This window comes from Mobula birostris, chromosome 16, assembly GCF_030028105.1.
Source record: "Mobula birostris isolate sMobBir1 chromosome 16, sMobBir1.hap1, whole genome shotgun sequence".
Lineage (NCBI taxonomy): Eukaryota > Metazoa > Chordata > Chondrichthyes > Myliobatiformes > Myliobatidae > Mobula > Mobula birostris.
Genome location: NC_092385.1, coordinates 18,297,302 through 18,314,142, shown reverse-complemented (window position 1 = coordinate 18,314,142; position 16,841 = coordinate 18,297,302). Strand labels below are relative to the sequence as shown.

General features: G+C 38.8%; 1 protein-coding gene across 1 annotated transcript in view; it reads left to right on the top strand.

Annotated features, from left to right (window-relative positions):
* nup210 (nucleoporin 210) overlaps positions 1-16,516 on the top strand; it is a 110,970-nt gene extending 94,454 nt beyond the window's left edge. Inside the window, exons 32-40 of the mRNA XM_072280364.1 lie at positions 470-690; positions 782-918; positions 4,038-4,161; positions 9,341-9,484; positions 9,694-9,944; positions 13,591-13,807; positions 14,370-14,489; positions 14,566-14,643; positions 15,137-16,516. Coding sequence (XP_072136465.1) covers positions 470-690; positions 782-918; positions 4,038-4,161; positions 9,341-9,484; positions 9,694-9,944; positions 13,591-13,807; positions 14,370-14,489; positions 14,566-14,643; positions 15,137-15,231 — 1,387 coding nt within the window. The 3' untranslated portion in view covers positions 15,232-16,516. The remainder of the gene's footprint in view (positions 1-469; positions 691-781; positions 919-4,037; positions 4,162-9,340; positions 9,485-9,693; positions 9,945-13,590; positions 13,808-14,369; positions 14,490-14,565; positions 14,644-15,136) is intronic.
* Positions 16,517-16,841: the final 325 nt, after the last annotated feature.

The window sequence follows — 16,841 nt, the reverse complement described above, 5'->3', positions numbered from 1 at the left end:
ATCTGAGTGGTTAATTATGTAAAGGAGACTTCAGTAGTAACATAAGATTAACTGAGGAAAGCTTGAACATTACTGATGTTTGAGACAATAAATTCCATATTAAGTCGTTCCAACACAGATGAGGTTTTTAAATTAATAAAAGTGAGTAGAAAGTCTGATTGCCATTGACCATGCACGCTTTAATGAATCATTATGTTTGTTTATAAATACTTGCAATGAAATCCATGGGGGCTTGCTTTAGAGATTAAATAAATAACTAAACAACAGGATCTAAAATTAGACCAGTTTACGGCATATATGTATTTTTTGGATCACAAATACGAATATGATAGTGAGGCTTTTTCATTTATCCACTGAAGTTCAGATTTTGAAATACAGCGAACGTGGTCTGAAATATTATGCCTATATTATATTTGATTATTTGTTTAATTGTGTCAGTATTAATTAATGTTTATTTTGATTTTTATAGGGATGACCTCATTCAAATTGGCAAAGGAACTATGAATAATACCTTTATAATAAGGACGGTTAACATGGGGCTCACTTTGCTGAGTATATGGGATGCAGAACATACTGGCATTGCCGATTATGTTCCCTTGCCTGTAGAACATTTCATCCAACCTGAATTGCTGGACGAACTTGTAGTTGGTGATGTTATATGTTTCAGCAGTAATCTAGTTAATCAGGAAGGTAAACATCCAATATATTAAAGGATATTCAGATCGATGTTCAGTGTATGACTGTTTGCTGAAATGCAACAATCCACCTGTGTTCTTTTCAGGTCAATTCGGACTTTGGAGTTCGTCTTCCAGTAACATTCTTCAGATTAGCCCTAAGACAGGCACAGCAGTTGCAAGAAATTCTGGCCTTGTCACAGTATATTATGAAATACCAGGACACTTCAAAACCTACAGAGAGGTAAGCTTTGCAGATAACAAGGAACACTTGCTGAGACTAGTTTTTTTTTTGTTTTGTGCCTAGATTTTGTCAACTAATTATTTTGATAGAACAGGGCATGGCTTAAAACAATGTACTGTTTTCTGTAAAGTAACTGGGAATATGTATTTTAATATTTGATTGAAGTTCTGATGTCCATACCAAGAGAAAATCTGCCATCTTTTAAGGGCAGGAATCTTTTTTTTAAAAAAAACTTTAGAGGATTGGGGTACAGATAACAAAAGATTGGATGGTTTAGCTGATGCAATCAAGACAACTAATTGTGGTAAATATGAATATGATAAGTGATAAGCTGTTTAAGCCTGAATGCATGATTCACCCAGTGTCTGTGGAGGATTATTCTGTTGCACGTTTTCCTTCCTTCACTATCCTATTCAAATATTCCTGGCAACCTGCAATGAAATCACCACCATCACCTGATTTCTTATGATTATCCTGGTACCAAGCAATGCTGCAGTCAATTTAGATTTATAGAGCTCTTTACTCTAAATCATCCAAGCCAACCAAGATGCCTACTATACTAATCACATTTGCTGTATTTGGCCTGTATCACCCTAAGCCTTCCTATTGACTTAGATAGTTTATTGGCTGTCTACCAATCATTTGTGATTTTAAGGTATCCTGGAAGTGACCTATTATATTTGTAACACCTGCCACACTGCATATGTGGTACTATGGACAAGTATGGCAATATCTCAAATATTGCTAGTAAGAAAGTTCATTTGGCCACATGTTGGAAACACAACATGAAATCTGGTACTTTTCTGTTGTATGGATAGTGATGTTCAGCAAGCTTTCACAATCACCCTGTTAAGTTTACAATCTTATGTGAGCTGAGATCACTAAGTACTTTGGGAGGGGGGAGACTGCTAAGAATTCAAATTTATCAGTGTTCATTCCCAGTTCCTTCAATTTGTACAACTAAACACAATCTTCACAAATTTGTCTATGTTTTAAGTTCTGTTCTTGGGGGAGGGGGCAAAGGACACCCTTCTTGCTTTGATAACAGAAAATGCTAGAAAGAAACAGCAGGTCAGGCTGCATCTGCAGGGGGAGAAGTGGTGTTATTTTTTCAGACTGAAGGCTCTTCAATAAGGTGAGAAAAGAAGTTTCTATGCTGCAGGAGGGGTGGGACAGGGAAAATAGCTCAACATGGCCTTGCCTACTGAACATTTCTAGCATTTTATATTTTTCTCATTTAGATTTTCTATATTTCAGATTTATTTTTTGGTTTCAACATTGTTATTGCTCCAGTGGTCTTTTCCCAACCTTTTTTATGCTGTGGACCAATACCATTCGGCAAGGAATCCATGGAGGCCAGGTTGGGAATGCCTGTTATAGAACAAAAAGCAATACAGCCCAGGAACAGGCCCTTCAGCCCACAATGTTGTGCTGAATCAATTAAATTACTAATCGAATGCTTAACTAATCTATTCTGCCTACACAATGTCTATATCCTTACATTTTCCTCACATTCATGGGTCTATTTAAATGTCCCTTAAAACTTTCTAATGTTTCTGCCTCTACATTCACCCAGGCAGCATATTCCAGACATTCACCACCATCAATATTAAAAAAAAATTACCTGACATCTTCTTTGACATTACCCTCTCTCACCTTAAGTGCATGAGCTCTGGTATGAGACATTTCAAGCCTGGGAAAAAGATACCGTTTGTCCACTCTATCTCTGCTTCTCATGAGCTTATAAACCTCTATCAAATCACCCCTCAGCCTCTGCCACTCCAGAGAAAACTACCCAAGTTTGTCCACCTCTTGTTATAGTACATGCCCTCTAACCCAGTCAGCATCCTGGTAAACCCCTTCTGCAGCCCCAGCGTCCTTTCTAGAAAGGGGCGACCGGCATTGTACGCAACACTCCATATGCAGCCCAACTACTCTTTTAGAAAGCGGCAACATACTCTAATATCCTGACTTTTGAACTCAGTGCCTCAACTAATAATTGCAAGCATGCCACACGCCTTTGTTACCTAGCAACCTGTGTAGCCACTTTTAGGGAGCTACTCAGTTCATTGACACCATCAAGGAGTTTGCCTTTGTCTGTACTGTTTCTTTGCACTTCACGTGGACGCGGGTTTATCTGCCCATATCTGCAGTTGATCTATATGCCCGTATATTCTTGGCCCATCTTCAATGCTGTCTTCAACACCACCAATCTTTGTATCAACTGCAATCTTACTAACCACCCACCAACATTGTCTTCACAAACAGCAGAGGTCCCAGTTTCCTGTGGAATACCACTAATCACAGACCTCCAGCTAGAACAAGTCCCCTTGGCCACTACCCTCTGTCTTCTATAGGCAACCCAGTTCTAAATCCAAATGGCCAATTCACCATGGATACCATGCATCTCAATCTTCTGGATGAGCCTCCCATGAGGGAACTTGTCAAACGCCTTACTAAAACCCATGTATACAATATCCACAGCTCCACCTTCATCAATCACTGTTGCCACCTCATCAAAGAACTCAATCAAATTAGTAATACACAACTTGCCCCAGCAAAGCCATGCTTGCTCTCCCTAATTAGGCCATGGTTTTCCAAAATGCTCATAAGTTCTATCCCTAAGAATTCTGTGCAGTAACTTCCCTACCACTACCATGAGACTCGCCAGTCTGTGGTTTCCAGGATTATCCCTGGTTCCCTTCTAGCATAATGGAACAATGTTTATTATATCTCATTTAGAGATACAGCACGGCACAGGCCCTTCGAGCCACACCCCCCAACAATTCTCAATTTTAACCCAAGTCTAATTACAATTTACAGTGACCAATTATCCTGCTAACCAGTACGTCTTTGGAGTGTGGGAGGAAGCCAGAGCACCTGGAAAAAACTCACACATTCCACTGGGATAATATACAGACACTGGGATAGAACTCCAAACTCCGGTGGTTCGAACGTGTGCGAACGGCTACAGTTTATCTCTATGCCATTGCTTGGTGTACTGCCAACACACTTTACTTTACCATTGCAGAATAATATTACTTTCCACAAATCTGTCACTCTATTATTAGTGATTTCTAATTGATGAACTATATTTAGCAAACACCGTTGTTTTTCAGGTGGTGGTTAAGAGTGCAGGAAAGACTGCTGTTCAGCTGCCGAGTGGTGCACACTTATCTTCTCAGGCTGGGGCTGTGCCATTTAAGCTTCCTGTTATCATAGGAGAGAACAACAATTTGAAAGGTATTTGTAAACCCAAAATAACCTGCAGATGCTGGGGTCAAAGCAACACTCACAACACGCTGGAGGAACTCAGCAGGTCGGGCAGCATCCGTGGAAACAATCAGTCAACGTTTCAGGCCGGAACCCCTTGTCAGGACGGAAGAGGGAAGGGGCAGAGGCCCTATAAAAAAGGTGGGGGGAGGGTGGGAAGGAGAAGGCTGGTAGGTTCCTATCACCTCCCTCATGGTTCTGCCTCCTTCTACTACCCATTGTGCTTTCCCCTATTCCTTCTTCACCTTTCCTGCCTATCACCTCCCTGCCTCCCCTCCCCCACCCCTTTATCTTTCTACCTACTGGTTTTTCACCTGGAACCTACCAGCCTTTTCCTTCCCACCCTCCCCCCACCTTCTTTATAGAGCCTCTGCCCCTTCTCTCTACAGTCCTGACGAAGGGTTCCGGCCCGAAACGTTGACTGATTGTTTCCATGGATGCTGCCCGACCTGCTGAGTTCCTCCAGCGTGTTGTGAGTGAAAGGTATTTGTCTTGGGTAGATGGGGATTTTGAGAGAGGGGAGGGGAATCAGTTGTGTTTGCCTAGTAATTGATTAAGCAGTCTGCCTTGCAAAGTTTGCAGCAATCTTAATATGACCAGACATGTGTTGTGTCAATAGAATGAAACTGAGCTAAAAGAAGGAAGTTTTTAATATCTATCATTTAGATGACTGTGATAATCCATATTGTCACTGTAACATGCCAAACATCTTTTCCAAATGTCATCCATCTTTATTTATTTAATATTAGTCACGGAGGGCTGTTGACGAAAGTTTTTTTTTCCGAGCAATTATCTTCACCAACACTTATTTTTTACTTCCTGTATTATTGCTGTGGTTTTCATAAATAACAATGAAGCAAGTATCAAAGTTGAACTGCTAGTTGCTCACTGTAAGAACCTGTCTTCCAATGTACTAGTAGAAAGGAAACAGATTTCCAATCAAGTTAATATTTTACTGTAAGTGGGTGATTGGCCTTGATGCTATAAATAAGTAAAATTAATGTTACGTAGATAGGAAAGAATAGAAAATTAGTAAAGTAAGAAACAGAAGTAATAATTCAAATGAATGTCACTATTTAGAGAAACACTTAAGTGCCATTTTTACTGTAATAATAAAACCATTCATGAAAATCAAGTTTTGATTTAAACTCAACTTTCAGAACTTTTCAGATACATGACGCAAGGTCTAAAGAAAAATGTGCTAAAAATGATTATACAGATGCTTTATAAATACATCCCTAGAAGAAGAAAATCTTGTTCCTCAGTTCTGTCCTAAGGAGCAAAGTGCCAGCCATTGATTGATGTTAATGCTCCCACTTCTGTGTCAGGAGGATGTGAATTCAAGTGCCATCAGACAGCTGAGAAAATACTTCGGAGCTTTAAGATCCACCACCAGTGTAGAGAAGTTGCAATTACAGAGATGCCATCATTTGGTTGATATTTAAGCTATCAACCCGTCAAACTATATTTATTCTCAGATAGGGGATTCCTTGCCAATATTATGAAAAAGAACTTACCTTTAACCTCCTGTGTTGAAACATAAAAATCTTACTCTATTTCCCTACATATTAGGACCACAACCACTTTATTGCAAAATAGTTGTGCCAAGCATTGAGTTGCCTAATTGTAAGTTCTTTCCTTTTTAAAATAAAACTCACTTAACCCCAATGTGCTACTTATAAAAAAAACAAAACAGCTGAGTTACTCAAAATCAAGATTAGTAAGCACAAAATGAACCACAGCCTTCAGAACTGACAGCCTGCCTCAAAACTTGTGGTGTTCTGGTGGCCTTCTGTTAGAATCCAAAAGGGCAGTGCATTCCTCTAGATTTCCGAGCTGGGAAAGTTTTATTTATAGACATCCGTTAGTCTCATGATACCATGGATTTACGTCTTGGAAGGTTTCCAGGGTGCAGGCCTGGGCAAGGTTGTATGGAAGACCAGCAGTTGCCCATGCTTCAAGTCTCCCCTCTCCACACCACCGATGTTGTCCAAGGGAAGGGCACTAGGGCCGATACAGCTTGGCACTGGTGTCGTTGCAGAGCACTGTGTGGTAAAGTGCCTTGCTCAATGACACAACACGCTGCCTCAGCTGAGGGTCGAAGTAGCGACCTTCAGATCACCAGACCAACGCCTTAACCACTTGGCCACGTGCCAACACTGGGAAAGTTACATGATGAATTTGCCGCCATTGTGTATAGTTTTGGTGTTTATGTATCAGATTTTGTTACAGTTCATTAGTCATTTTCATTGTTTGAATGCCAACAAAGTTCCAAAATTGTGTTTCATTGATGGCTAGTAACTCAGAATGCTACTGTGGGATCACAGCTGGCTGTCTGCAATCAGGGCCCTGAATTGGACTGCACTGTAATGGGTCTTGCGGGGCCAAGGGTAGACGATGCCTTGAACTAAGCTGTAAAAAAGAGCTTGGTCTAAAGCAGAGTTTCCCAACCTGGGGTTCACTGGCCCTTCATTTAATGGTAACAGCCCATGGCATGAACATGATTGGGAACCCCTGGTCTAAAGGCAGCTCTCATAACCTTTGGTAACCCATTCTGTTACATAATCGTCATGTTCTAATTTGCAATAAGCAGTAGGGGATCTTTGTAATTAAAATAGCTGATAGTCCTTTGAACTACAGTGAACACGAGTTTAAATAACCAATTCCTCTAGTCTGCAGAGAAATAAAGTATGTGGAGCGTATATTGTTTTTAAAATTAGCATGGATTATGTTGTGCTTGATTTGCGCAAGTTTTGATGTGCTTTATACCTCTGAACTTCCAAACATTTTAAAACAGATATAATCTAATGGATGATAGTCTAGTTAATTAGGTATTTTGACATATTTTCCATCTTTATAAATGTTTTCAATAATTTTAATTCCTTGTTATTGTGGCACTAACAAGCTCTCATATATCTTTTAGTATTTAATTCAATTTTTGTAGAATATCTTTCAACATTCCAGGAAATTCTCATGGAAAAATGATTTGCTTGAACATTGAGTTCAGTTCATATGTTTAACTGAAGTAGCTGAATTCCTGTTTGATAGTGAAAGAAGTTGGAATTTTTAGGGTTCGGGGGCAATGTTACAGAGAAATTGCAGTAAATGATTATTGTAAAAACAAAAATAAATTTGCATTCTTATTTAAAAGCTGCTCAAGATTATTTCAGAAAATATAGAATCAGAATCAGGTTTATCATCACTGTCATGTGACATGAAATTTGTTAACTTAGCAGCAGTTCATGGAATAGATATTCTAGCATAGAAAAAAGATTTTTAAAAAATAAAAATAATAAATAAGTAAATCAATTATGGTATACATATATTGAATAGATCTTTAAAAAGTGAAAAAACAGAAATACTGTATATTTAAAAAGTGAGGTACTGTCCAAAGTTTCAATGTCCACTTAGGAATCAGATGGTACAGGGGAAGAAACTGTTCCTGAATCGCTGAGTGTGTGCCTTCAGGCTTCTGTACCTCCTATCTGACGGTAGTAGTAAGAAAAGGGCATGCCCTGGGTGCTGGAGGTCCTTAATAATGGACGCTGCCTTTCTGAGACTCCGCTCCCTGAAGATGTCCTGGGTACTTTGTAGGCTAGTACCCAAGATGGAGTTGACTAGATTTACAACCTCCTACAGCTTCTTTCAGTCCTGTGCAGTAGCCCCTCCATACCAGACAGTGATGCAGCCTGTCAGAATGCTCTCCACAGTACAACTATAGAGGTTTTTGAGTGTATTTGTTGACATGCCAAATCTCTTCTAACTCCTAATATAGCCGCAGTCTTGCCTTCTTTATAACAACATCGTTATATTGGGACCAGGTTAGATCCTCAGAGATCTTGACACCCAGGAACTTGAAGCTGTTCACTCTCTCCACTTCTGATCCCTCTATGAGGATTGGTATGTGCTCCTTTGTCTCCCCTTCCTGAAGTCCACAATCAGCTCTTTCATATTACTGATGTTGAGTGGCAGGTCATTGCTGCGGTACCATTCCACTCTTTGGCATATCTCTTTCCTGTACACCCTCTCGTCACCACTTGAGATTCTATCAACAATGATTATATCACCAGCAAATATATAGATGGTATTTGAGCTACGCCTAGCCACACAGTCATGTGCATATAGAGAGTAGAGTAGTGGGCTAAGCACACACCCCTGAGGTGCACCAGTGTTGATTGTCAGCGAGCAGGATATGTTATCACCAATCCGCACAGACTGTGGTCTTCTGGTTAGGAAGTCGAGGATCCAATTGCAGAGGGAGGTACAGAGGCCCAGGTTCTGCAACTTCTCAATCAGGATTGTGGGAATGATGGTATTAAATGCTGAGCTATAGTCGATGAACAGCATCCTGACGTAAGTGTTTATGATGTCCAGGTGGTATAAAGCTGTGTGGAGAGCCACTGTGGTTGCGTCTGCCGTTGACCTATTGTGGCGGTCACAGTCAAAATCCTTTTAACGTGCATTCATTGAGCCCTGGAATAAAAATATTGGGCAATCAATATCCATTTCAATATTCTGAAATCACGTTGATTTATACTGATTAATGCTGGTTTCTGCTGTTGCTGAAATTATGTTCGCAGTACCGATAGTAAAGTTTTGTTGCTGACAAATTCTGAATATCTTTTAAACAAAGTAACAAGGTTGCACTCAGGCTCAACATTCCACATAGAAAAAGATTTAGTTATTTTAATGTTGTGATTTTAATGGTCTATAATTTATCCAAGTTGTGAGTGGGGAGAACATTCCAATATAAAGTTAAGTAAACTATAGACAGAATTAAATCTTCAGGTGCACGAGAGATTCTGCAGAATCTGGAAATCCTGAGCAACACATACAAAGTGCTGGAGGAACTCAACAGGTCAGGCAGCACCTATTGAGAGGAATCAGCTGGGAATAAGATCAGCTAGATCTGTTAGCTAACTGTTTACCAGAGAGTGTGGTGGACTTTCCTTCAGGATCGAAGGAGATTCAAAATAGACAAAATTTTTAAAAATAAGCTGCAAGATCAGTAAATTTAAGACCTGAACTGGGTAAAATGATGAAATGTTTTGTAGAAATGACAACTTAAATGTTGTAGTAAGTATTTTCACATGTTGAAGTTACATTGTTCAGATTATGTACAGAGAGGTTTAAACATGTTTTCTTTTAGGAGACTGTACGGCTGCACATGTTGAGGCAATTGATCAAATACACCCAGAGTCTCTTTTCACTTGCAATTTGCAGTTTAATAATGCAATAGAAATAACAGCTGAAGATGTGTTCAGTGTCCAAACAGGATTTGATGCCCATTCGGGTAAGAATTAGCTTTTCTGTTTTATTTTTTGGATTCAGTAGTTTAAATATCATAGAGTTTATTATAGGAAATCCATATTAAATCAAAAGAAAATATTTTAATCACATGAAATAATACTTTAGCTTTTTAAGTGTCTTTCCATTGTTGTTCATGATTTTGTTTTTCATTATTTAAATCTAAATTGAAGTAATATTTTTCTTTCTTATTAGGCCACTATACCTGTGGTGTTACAGTACAGAAATTGACTGATCACCAGCTTAAAATATTAGTCAAAGACAAAACCTCTGTCAATGTGAAAGCCTTGGTACTTGATGCTCAATTCACTGGAGAACAAATTGGTGCAAATGTCTCGTTTTTACCTGATTTTTACGTTGACCATTCAGAAATTCTTTTGAGCAACCTACACACCGCTACTGAAGTTACAGTATATGGGACATCTGAAATTCTGGCAAACCTGGAGGTAATGGTCTTACTAGCATATTGACACATGAAGTTTTAATCTATTTGGAAAAATTAATTTTCTTCCACTAACACATTGAACTGATGGTGAGATATATGCTAGGATGCACTGGGTTACATCATTAGTGTTGTAACCTGGCGTCATTGGGTGTTTTGGGTCTTTCAGTGTCAGACACCCTTGCCCAGGTGACCCAGCCATGGCTGATCAGGCCCCGGCTTGTGTCCCAGCAGCATTCGTCCACGGATCACACCTCTTGATCCATAGCCATCTGGAAGCTCACTCAGCAGCCTCTGTGACAGTCCTGACGGCTCATTTCTTTGCAGCCCCCGTAATGCCAAGGAGAGAGTAGGATTTTACTCTGGGTTTGGTTACTGTATTGCTCTGGTGATGGAGCAATACAGTTATTCAGTACTGGAGTGAAAATACTTGAGTCCTAGCTGTTATACTGGCACTGATGCATTACTTTGAAATGAGTTTGAAACTCCCCTTTAATGAACTTATGGACTGAAACTTGCATTACTAAGAATTTTCCTATTGTTTGTCGACTGGTAATTGTTGAGAGTGCACTGAGAATCATACAGGGACAGATTTGCATCTGCAGTGATTTGTTCCGATATCGATATAGAAGCAACAGTAATCCAAATTTTGAAAGAAGCTAGAACACCCAATTTCTTTGGCAAATAGGATGTAATAAACAGCTTGATATTATTTATAAGAAATTAGTTAATAGAACTGAATCTTAAGAAATCACCCTGGTTTTCTAGGCTATATGTTAGGAATTCAGTAAGCAAATCTATAAATTTGTAAATATCCTGTATAAATTTCTATTGTGAAAATCAATTGGAAATTAGAAGTATTTTCTTATGACTTGCTAAATAAATACTTGATTTTTTTAAACTAATTCCATATTTTCACGTTTTGTTAATGTAGAACTGTACCTGTGGAGCTGATTTTCAATATACTTTGTACTAAAGTATTCATGCCCTGTTTATCCTTGTCACATCAGCAGTAATTAACACAAGAGGTTCCATTGGAAATTTGGAGCTAATGCTGGAAGAACTCAGCAAGTCAGGCAGCATCTGTGGAGGTGAATAAACAGTCAATGTTTCAGGTCAAGACCCTTCATGCTGCCTGACTTATTGAGTTCCTCCAGCATATCAGCAGTAAAATTAGCTTGTCGCATGGCCAATTTTCATCTTTTTCATAACCCCGTAATCATTGTTGCAAAGGTGGGGGTGAAGAAGGGAAGGGCTGAGGCAAAAGACACAAGTGCTTTTATTAAACAAAAATGAAACCCCACCACTTATTTCTAAGTAAAAGTCAAAAACACTGCTGATGCTGGAAATCTGAATTAAGAATAAAATGCCTGAAATGTTCAGCAGGCTGGATCTGTGCGAAGAGACACAAAGCTAAGACCCTTGTGAGAACTGGGAAGAAGACCAGCTTGTTCATCTCTAGGGTGGGTGGGGAAAGGGAAATGTGTCTGAGCTGACCATGGGGTTTAGCTGTAAACAAAGTTAGTTGATCAATGAGTGAATGAGAGTAGTTAGAGAGTTTGAATGTAGACAGAAGAACTGGGAAAAAAGAACTAAAGAGTTGTGAAAATCAAAGCAAGGAAGACCTGCGAAGCAAGTCCTCCTCTCCCAGAGATGGGGAAAAAAAGAAAAAATGTGTGGGTAAAACAGCAACCAAGCTGAGACAGTATCACAGATGTTAAGTTGAAGGGTGCTTTGTGCCCAGACCAAAGATGAGTTACCATTCCCCAAGCTTGCAATAGACTTCATTGTAACAATGTAGGAGGCTGCAGACCAATAGGTCAAAGTGGGAGTGATTTGTGGACCACCAGGCTTCAGCCTGCAAAAGCATCTCTGAGTTTCCCATTGCCTGTCATTTGAATTCTCCACTGGAATCCCACATGGACCTAATCCTGACTTACTGAATTCTCCAACTTCAGGTATCTTGAGTTAGTCATAGTCATACTTTATTGATCCCGAGGGAAATTGGTTTTCGTTACAGTTGCACCATAAATGATTAAATGGTAATAAAACCATAAATAATTAAATAGTAATATGTAAATTATGCCAGGAAATAAGTCCAGGACCAGCCTATTGGCTCAGGGTGCCTGACCCTCCAAGAGAGGAGTTGTAAAGTTTGATGGCCAGAGGCAGGAATGATTTCCTATGACGCTCAGTGTTGCATCTCGGTGGAATGAGCCTCTGGCTGAATGTACTCCTGTGCCCACCCAGTCCATTATGTAGTGGATGGGAGACGTTGTCCAAGATGGCATGCAACTTGGACAGCATCCTCTTTTCAGACACCACTTTCTGTCTGCATCAGGCATCCATCTGTGGTATTGGCTTAGTTTGGTTGTTTTGTCTTCTCCAGCAGTGGTGAGCACGTCTGGCATGTCTTCCTGCTTTGAATTTCACAGCTCTTACATTATTTTGTCTGGTTTCACCCTTGGACAGCTCTTAGTCAATCACTGACTTTATAAGCTTGTTTATACTCTATCCCATGGTCACCAGTTTTACCCAACTGGAAACATCCCCAGCCCTCCTTGAAGCTTGATGAGCTTCTTGTGTCTCCTTCCTAATTATTTCACCTTAAACTTTAGTCCTGTTTCTCTTCCCACTGATACGACCTGGCCTGACCTGACCTCAGCATTTTCCGATTTTATGTGCATCTCTAAGTGGCAAATCGCCACCTGGCATCATACAAATTATTGTTAGGAATGGATATGCAAGGTTCTTGTCTGTTTTGCATGCCAGCCTGACTTGTTTGCATAATTGCAAAGCAGTAATTACGTGTTATGATATTGGAAAAAATAATGGGAGCCTGCCTGAAAGGTATGCTAGTGATCATGGGGGAGTTTAAAATTATAGGTAGACTGGGGAAATCTGAGCAAAGGTAAGCTATTTTGTAGTGTTTTGAGTATATTTCTTAGAGCAGCATGTTCTAGAGTAAACCAGAGAGCAGGGCGTACTGAACCTGGTGTTTTGCATTTTGAATGGATTAATAAATGATTATGTCAAGAGGCACTCCTAGTAGCAGCAATCATCATATCATTGAATTTTAAATTCAGTTTGAAGGAGAGAGGAATGGGTTCAAGACTAATATTTTAAACTTCAGGGCATAAAGCAATGTTGGCTAATGTGAACTGACAAATTTAGGTTAACAGAGACATTTAAGTTCCAAGATGGTTTACAAGGTCCTCACCTAGATCAGGCAGGTTGTCATATAAAGAATGGTTGGACAAGCTAGGTGCATATCCACTGAAGTTCATATTCTTGAGGGTCAATTTGTTTGAAATACAAATTGTGAAAGGGCTTGATAGTAGAAGGAATGTTTCCTCATAAGTGGAAATCTAGAAAAGGAAGTCACCTATTTAAGAGAGATAATGTGAAATCCTTTCTGTAAGAGTTGTAGGTCTCTGGGACTCTTTTTCACAGAGAACATGGAAGTAGCTACTTAATATTTTTAAGGAAGATAAAGGTAGATCCTTAAGAATCACGGGAGTAAATGATTACTGTGTATAGGCAGGAATGTGCAATCAAATAAGCCATAATATTTAATAATGGACCAGGGTATCTGCTCCAAATTCACGTGTTTGTTTTCGAGTAATGAGTGTTCTTTCACTCCCCTTCAGGTTACAGCAGGATCATCACTAATAGATATTCAAGAAAAGGAAAAGATCTGTGGATCCCATAATTATGTGAAGTTTACAGTCTCCTTGACTGACTCTCGATTAATCAGCCAGGAGCCTATCTTAACCACTCTTAGTATATCCAATTCACTGACAGACCAATCAATCTCTCTTCCAGTCAAAGTTTTGTACATTTCTGATAAAAATAATGAAGCACAAGGTAAGTTTGTACATCTGGATCATTTTTAGAATAATTAGTTGTTATGCTCATCTGACATAGGATCATTGTTCAGAAATAGTTATGGATAACCTAGATGGGGTAGCACAGTAACATTGCAGTTAGCACGATGTTTGACAGTGCCAGCGTTCTCCAGTCAGGGTTCAACTACTGCTTCTGTCGGTTAGGAGTTGGTATGTTCTCCCCAATACCACGTGGGTTTCCTCTGGGCTCTCCAGTTTCCTCCCATCTTCCAAAGACATACAAGTAGCAAGTTGAGGGCATGCGAAGTGGGCACCGCAAGCACTGGCAGACTCCGTCAAGCACGTTCCTAGACTGGTTATTAATGCAAAACTGCACCTTTTATTGTATGTTTCGATGTACATGTGACAGATTGAAAGTTGTCGTAAGTGTCTGCCCTGACGAAACAGTTAAGCTGTTTATATGAAAGATTTTCTTGTTAAAACTTACGTGAATTGAAACATGCAACTCTGGCACAATTTTAAGCTGGAAGTATTTTGTTTTGTCAAAGTTGTTCATTTATGTGTTCATCTTTTTTCCTTAGCTCATTTCACAACAGCTCGATTAGAAGGTGTTGGTCTCTTCCACCAGTTCATTAATTCCTATCAAGTTATGTTCTTCACATTCTTTGCTCTACTCACTGGGACGGCAATCATGATTATTGGTAGGTGTCACTGATTCGAATTAAAATTTAACTTGTTATGATTTTACTGTTATTAAATATGTCTTTTCACTTTCAGCCTATCATGCTTTCTTTTCACCACGGCAACAATTTCATCACCCAGCATTTGTATGGACCTCACCGCCACGACAGATAGGTAAAATAAAACACCTATCCCCTCATTATTTCCTGTATATTCGCTGAGCCTCTCCATTTAAAACTGATATGCCTAACAATTTAATTTGACGTCAAACATATGCTTTGGACATCTTTTAAATATAAACAAGCTGAGGTTATTTTACTTCAAGAAAAATGCATGATTTTAGTTGTGTGAAATTGTTTTTTTTTGGTATTGAATTGTTATCTTAATTGTATCTTATTGATCAGTACTTTCCAGAAAGGTTTGATATTGCTGAACTTTTTTTAAAAAAATCCCTCAATGTGGTACATTATTTTTCAGAAGCATTTGTTTTGCTGCTAACTGTATTTGTAGAACAACTTAGTAGATTTTGACTAAATATTTGGGCATGTACGTGCTATGAAGTCAGAACAGCTAGAAAGATTAAAACCCAATTGAATAATATGATAGAAAGTTAGTCCTTCAGATATTTTAGACTAATAAGAACATAATGTTATTGATTTTTTTTTAGAATATACACCATCCCCAACTCAATTCAATGCAAGCCCGCTGTCCAGCAGATCACGGTCTCCACTATGGAGTGTAAATACAGCCAATCGATCTTAAGTTAAAAAGCAGCTGATATGGAGAAAATTTCATCTAATACAGCCCAGGAACATTTGTTCGCCGTCTTTCTAAATCGTGGTGCCTTTGCCTTTGCTGACTTCTAAAATGATTTCATCTTTACCTTACCTCATGGGTAAGTTGATCATTTGATGGTGTCTGGTTGTACAGGCACCTGCTTGTACCTCAGTACCTGCCTGATGGCTGACTCATAGATGAGTAGCTTCAATCAGCTCTTGAACAATTGGGACAACACGGCCATATCACATATGCCCTGGCCTGATGTTGCTGAAGAAGCAGTGCAGTATGGATGTGGTACTGTGATCAGGAGGGAAACTACCTCCCTGTGAAGAAGAAATACGGCAATTTATTTTCTATTTATTGAAGTTTGAGTTGGGCAGTTGAGCACAGACCTTGTGCCAAGATCTGCATGGCTCAGATGCTTAACAAGTCAAGATTTTAGCTTTAAGGAAGCTTTGTAATGTCTCTCTGGCATATTGAAGTGAAATTTCCATTTGACCAATCTGCTGGGAAAAGGTACATTGTGGTAGATAAATGAGTTTGCTGTGATCATAACCAGTTTATGCAATAAAGACTGGTGTTCAGCGTTAAGTATTTAGCAATTGGTAGTTTTCATTCCTGTTGCTTTGTTAATATTGCAGTGAGTTTTTACTGTTTGAATTTGTTTAAAATGTACTTGACCAACAGTATGAAGAGTGTATATTTGCAAAAAAAATTGTTTTGTATTAGTAACTTCATTTCAGCAGTCGAGAGCCTGAATTTCTTTTTTTGTGAAATTGCAAGAAAATTTATTTGAACAAAAATGTTTGCAGTACTAACCTCGTATTTGGGCTATTTCAGTCAAGGTCAAGGGTCTTCAAAATTAGTGAATGGAAACTTTTTAACTGCACAATTAATTTATAAAATATACAATCTATTTTCTCAGGCAATTAGAATGTGAAAAAGTAATTTTGTTCTGCTACTGTATCACAAAAACAATCCCTATAGTTGGAATGTAATAAAATGTGAAGACAGTCTTAAATGCTAAGTGTACTTGAACAGACCAAATGCTTAGCATCAGGCAGTCCTTTTAAATAAGCCTGCTTCACCTGTTCTTGTGAATGTGATTTTAACCTTGGAAGTTTTATTATGGACGTGCCTTAAAAACCTGCAATTAATGAGTGCTAGAGATATGACTAGTTGTGTTTTTATTTTACATTATTTTTAATTTAATGCTTTCGGAGTGATGTACTGCTGGTTTTCTAAATGCTTGGCAAATAATAAATGTCACCCAAATCTTCTTTAGTATCAGTGCTTTTGTTTAGTAATTTGTTTAGGTGAGTATATACGTTCTTATCAATCACATTTAGATTGCTGATTCTTGAGACATTCACCAGTAAGTATTAAATATTCATGGAGACTATCTGAGACTTTGAGAAAACTCTGCCAAAAACATAATGCAGCTGTCAGATGTAGCTTAGTTCACCAGTAAATAAGAATTCTCTTAAATTTAGCGACATGAAGCCCTCCTGAGAATGTGAATAAAATTCTGGTTAAGTATAGTGAGGTACTTACTCTGAGTTAGATATATACTATTACAGGTACAGAGGAAA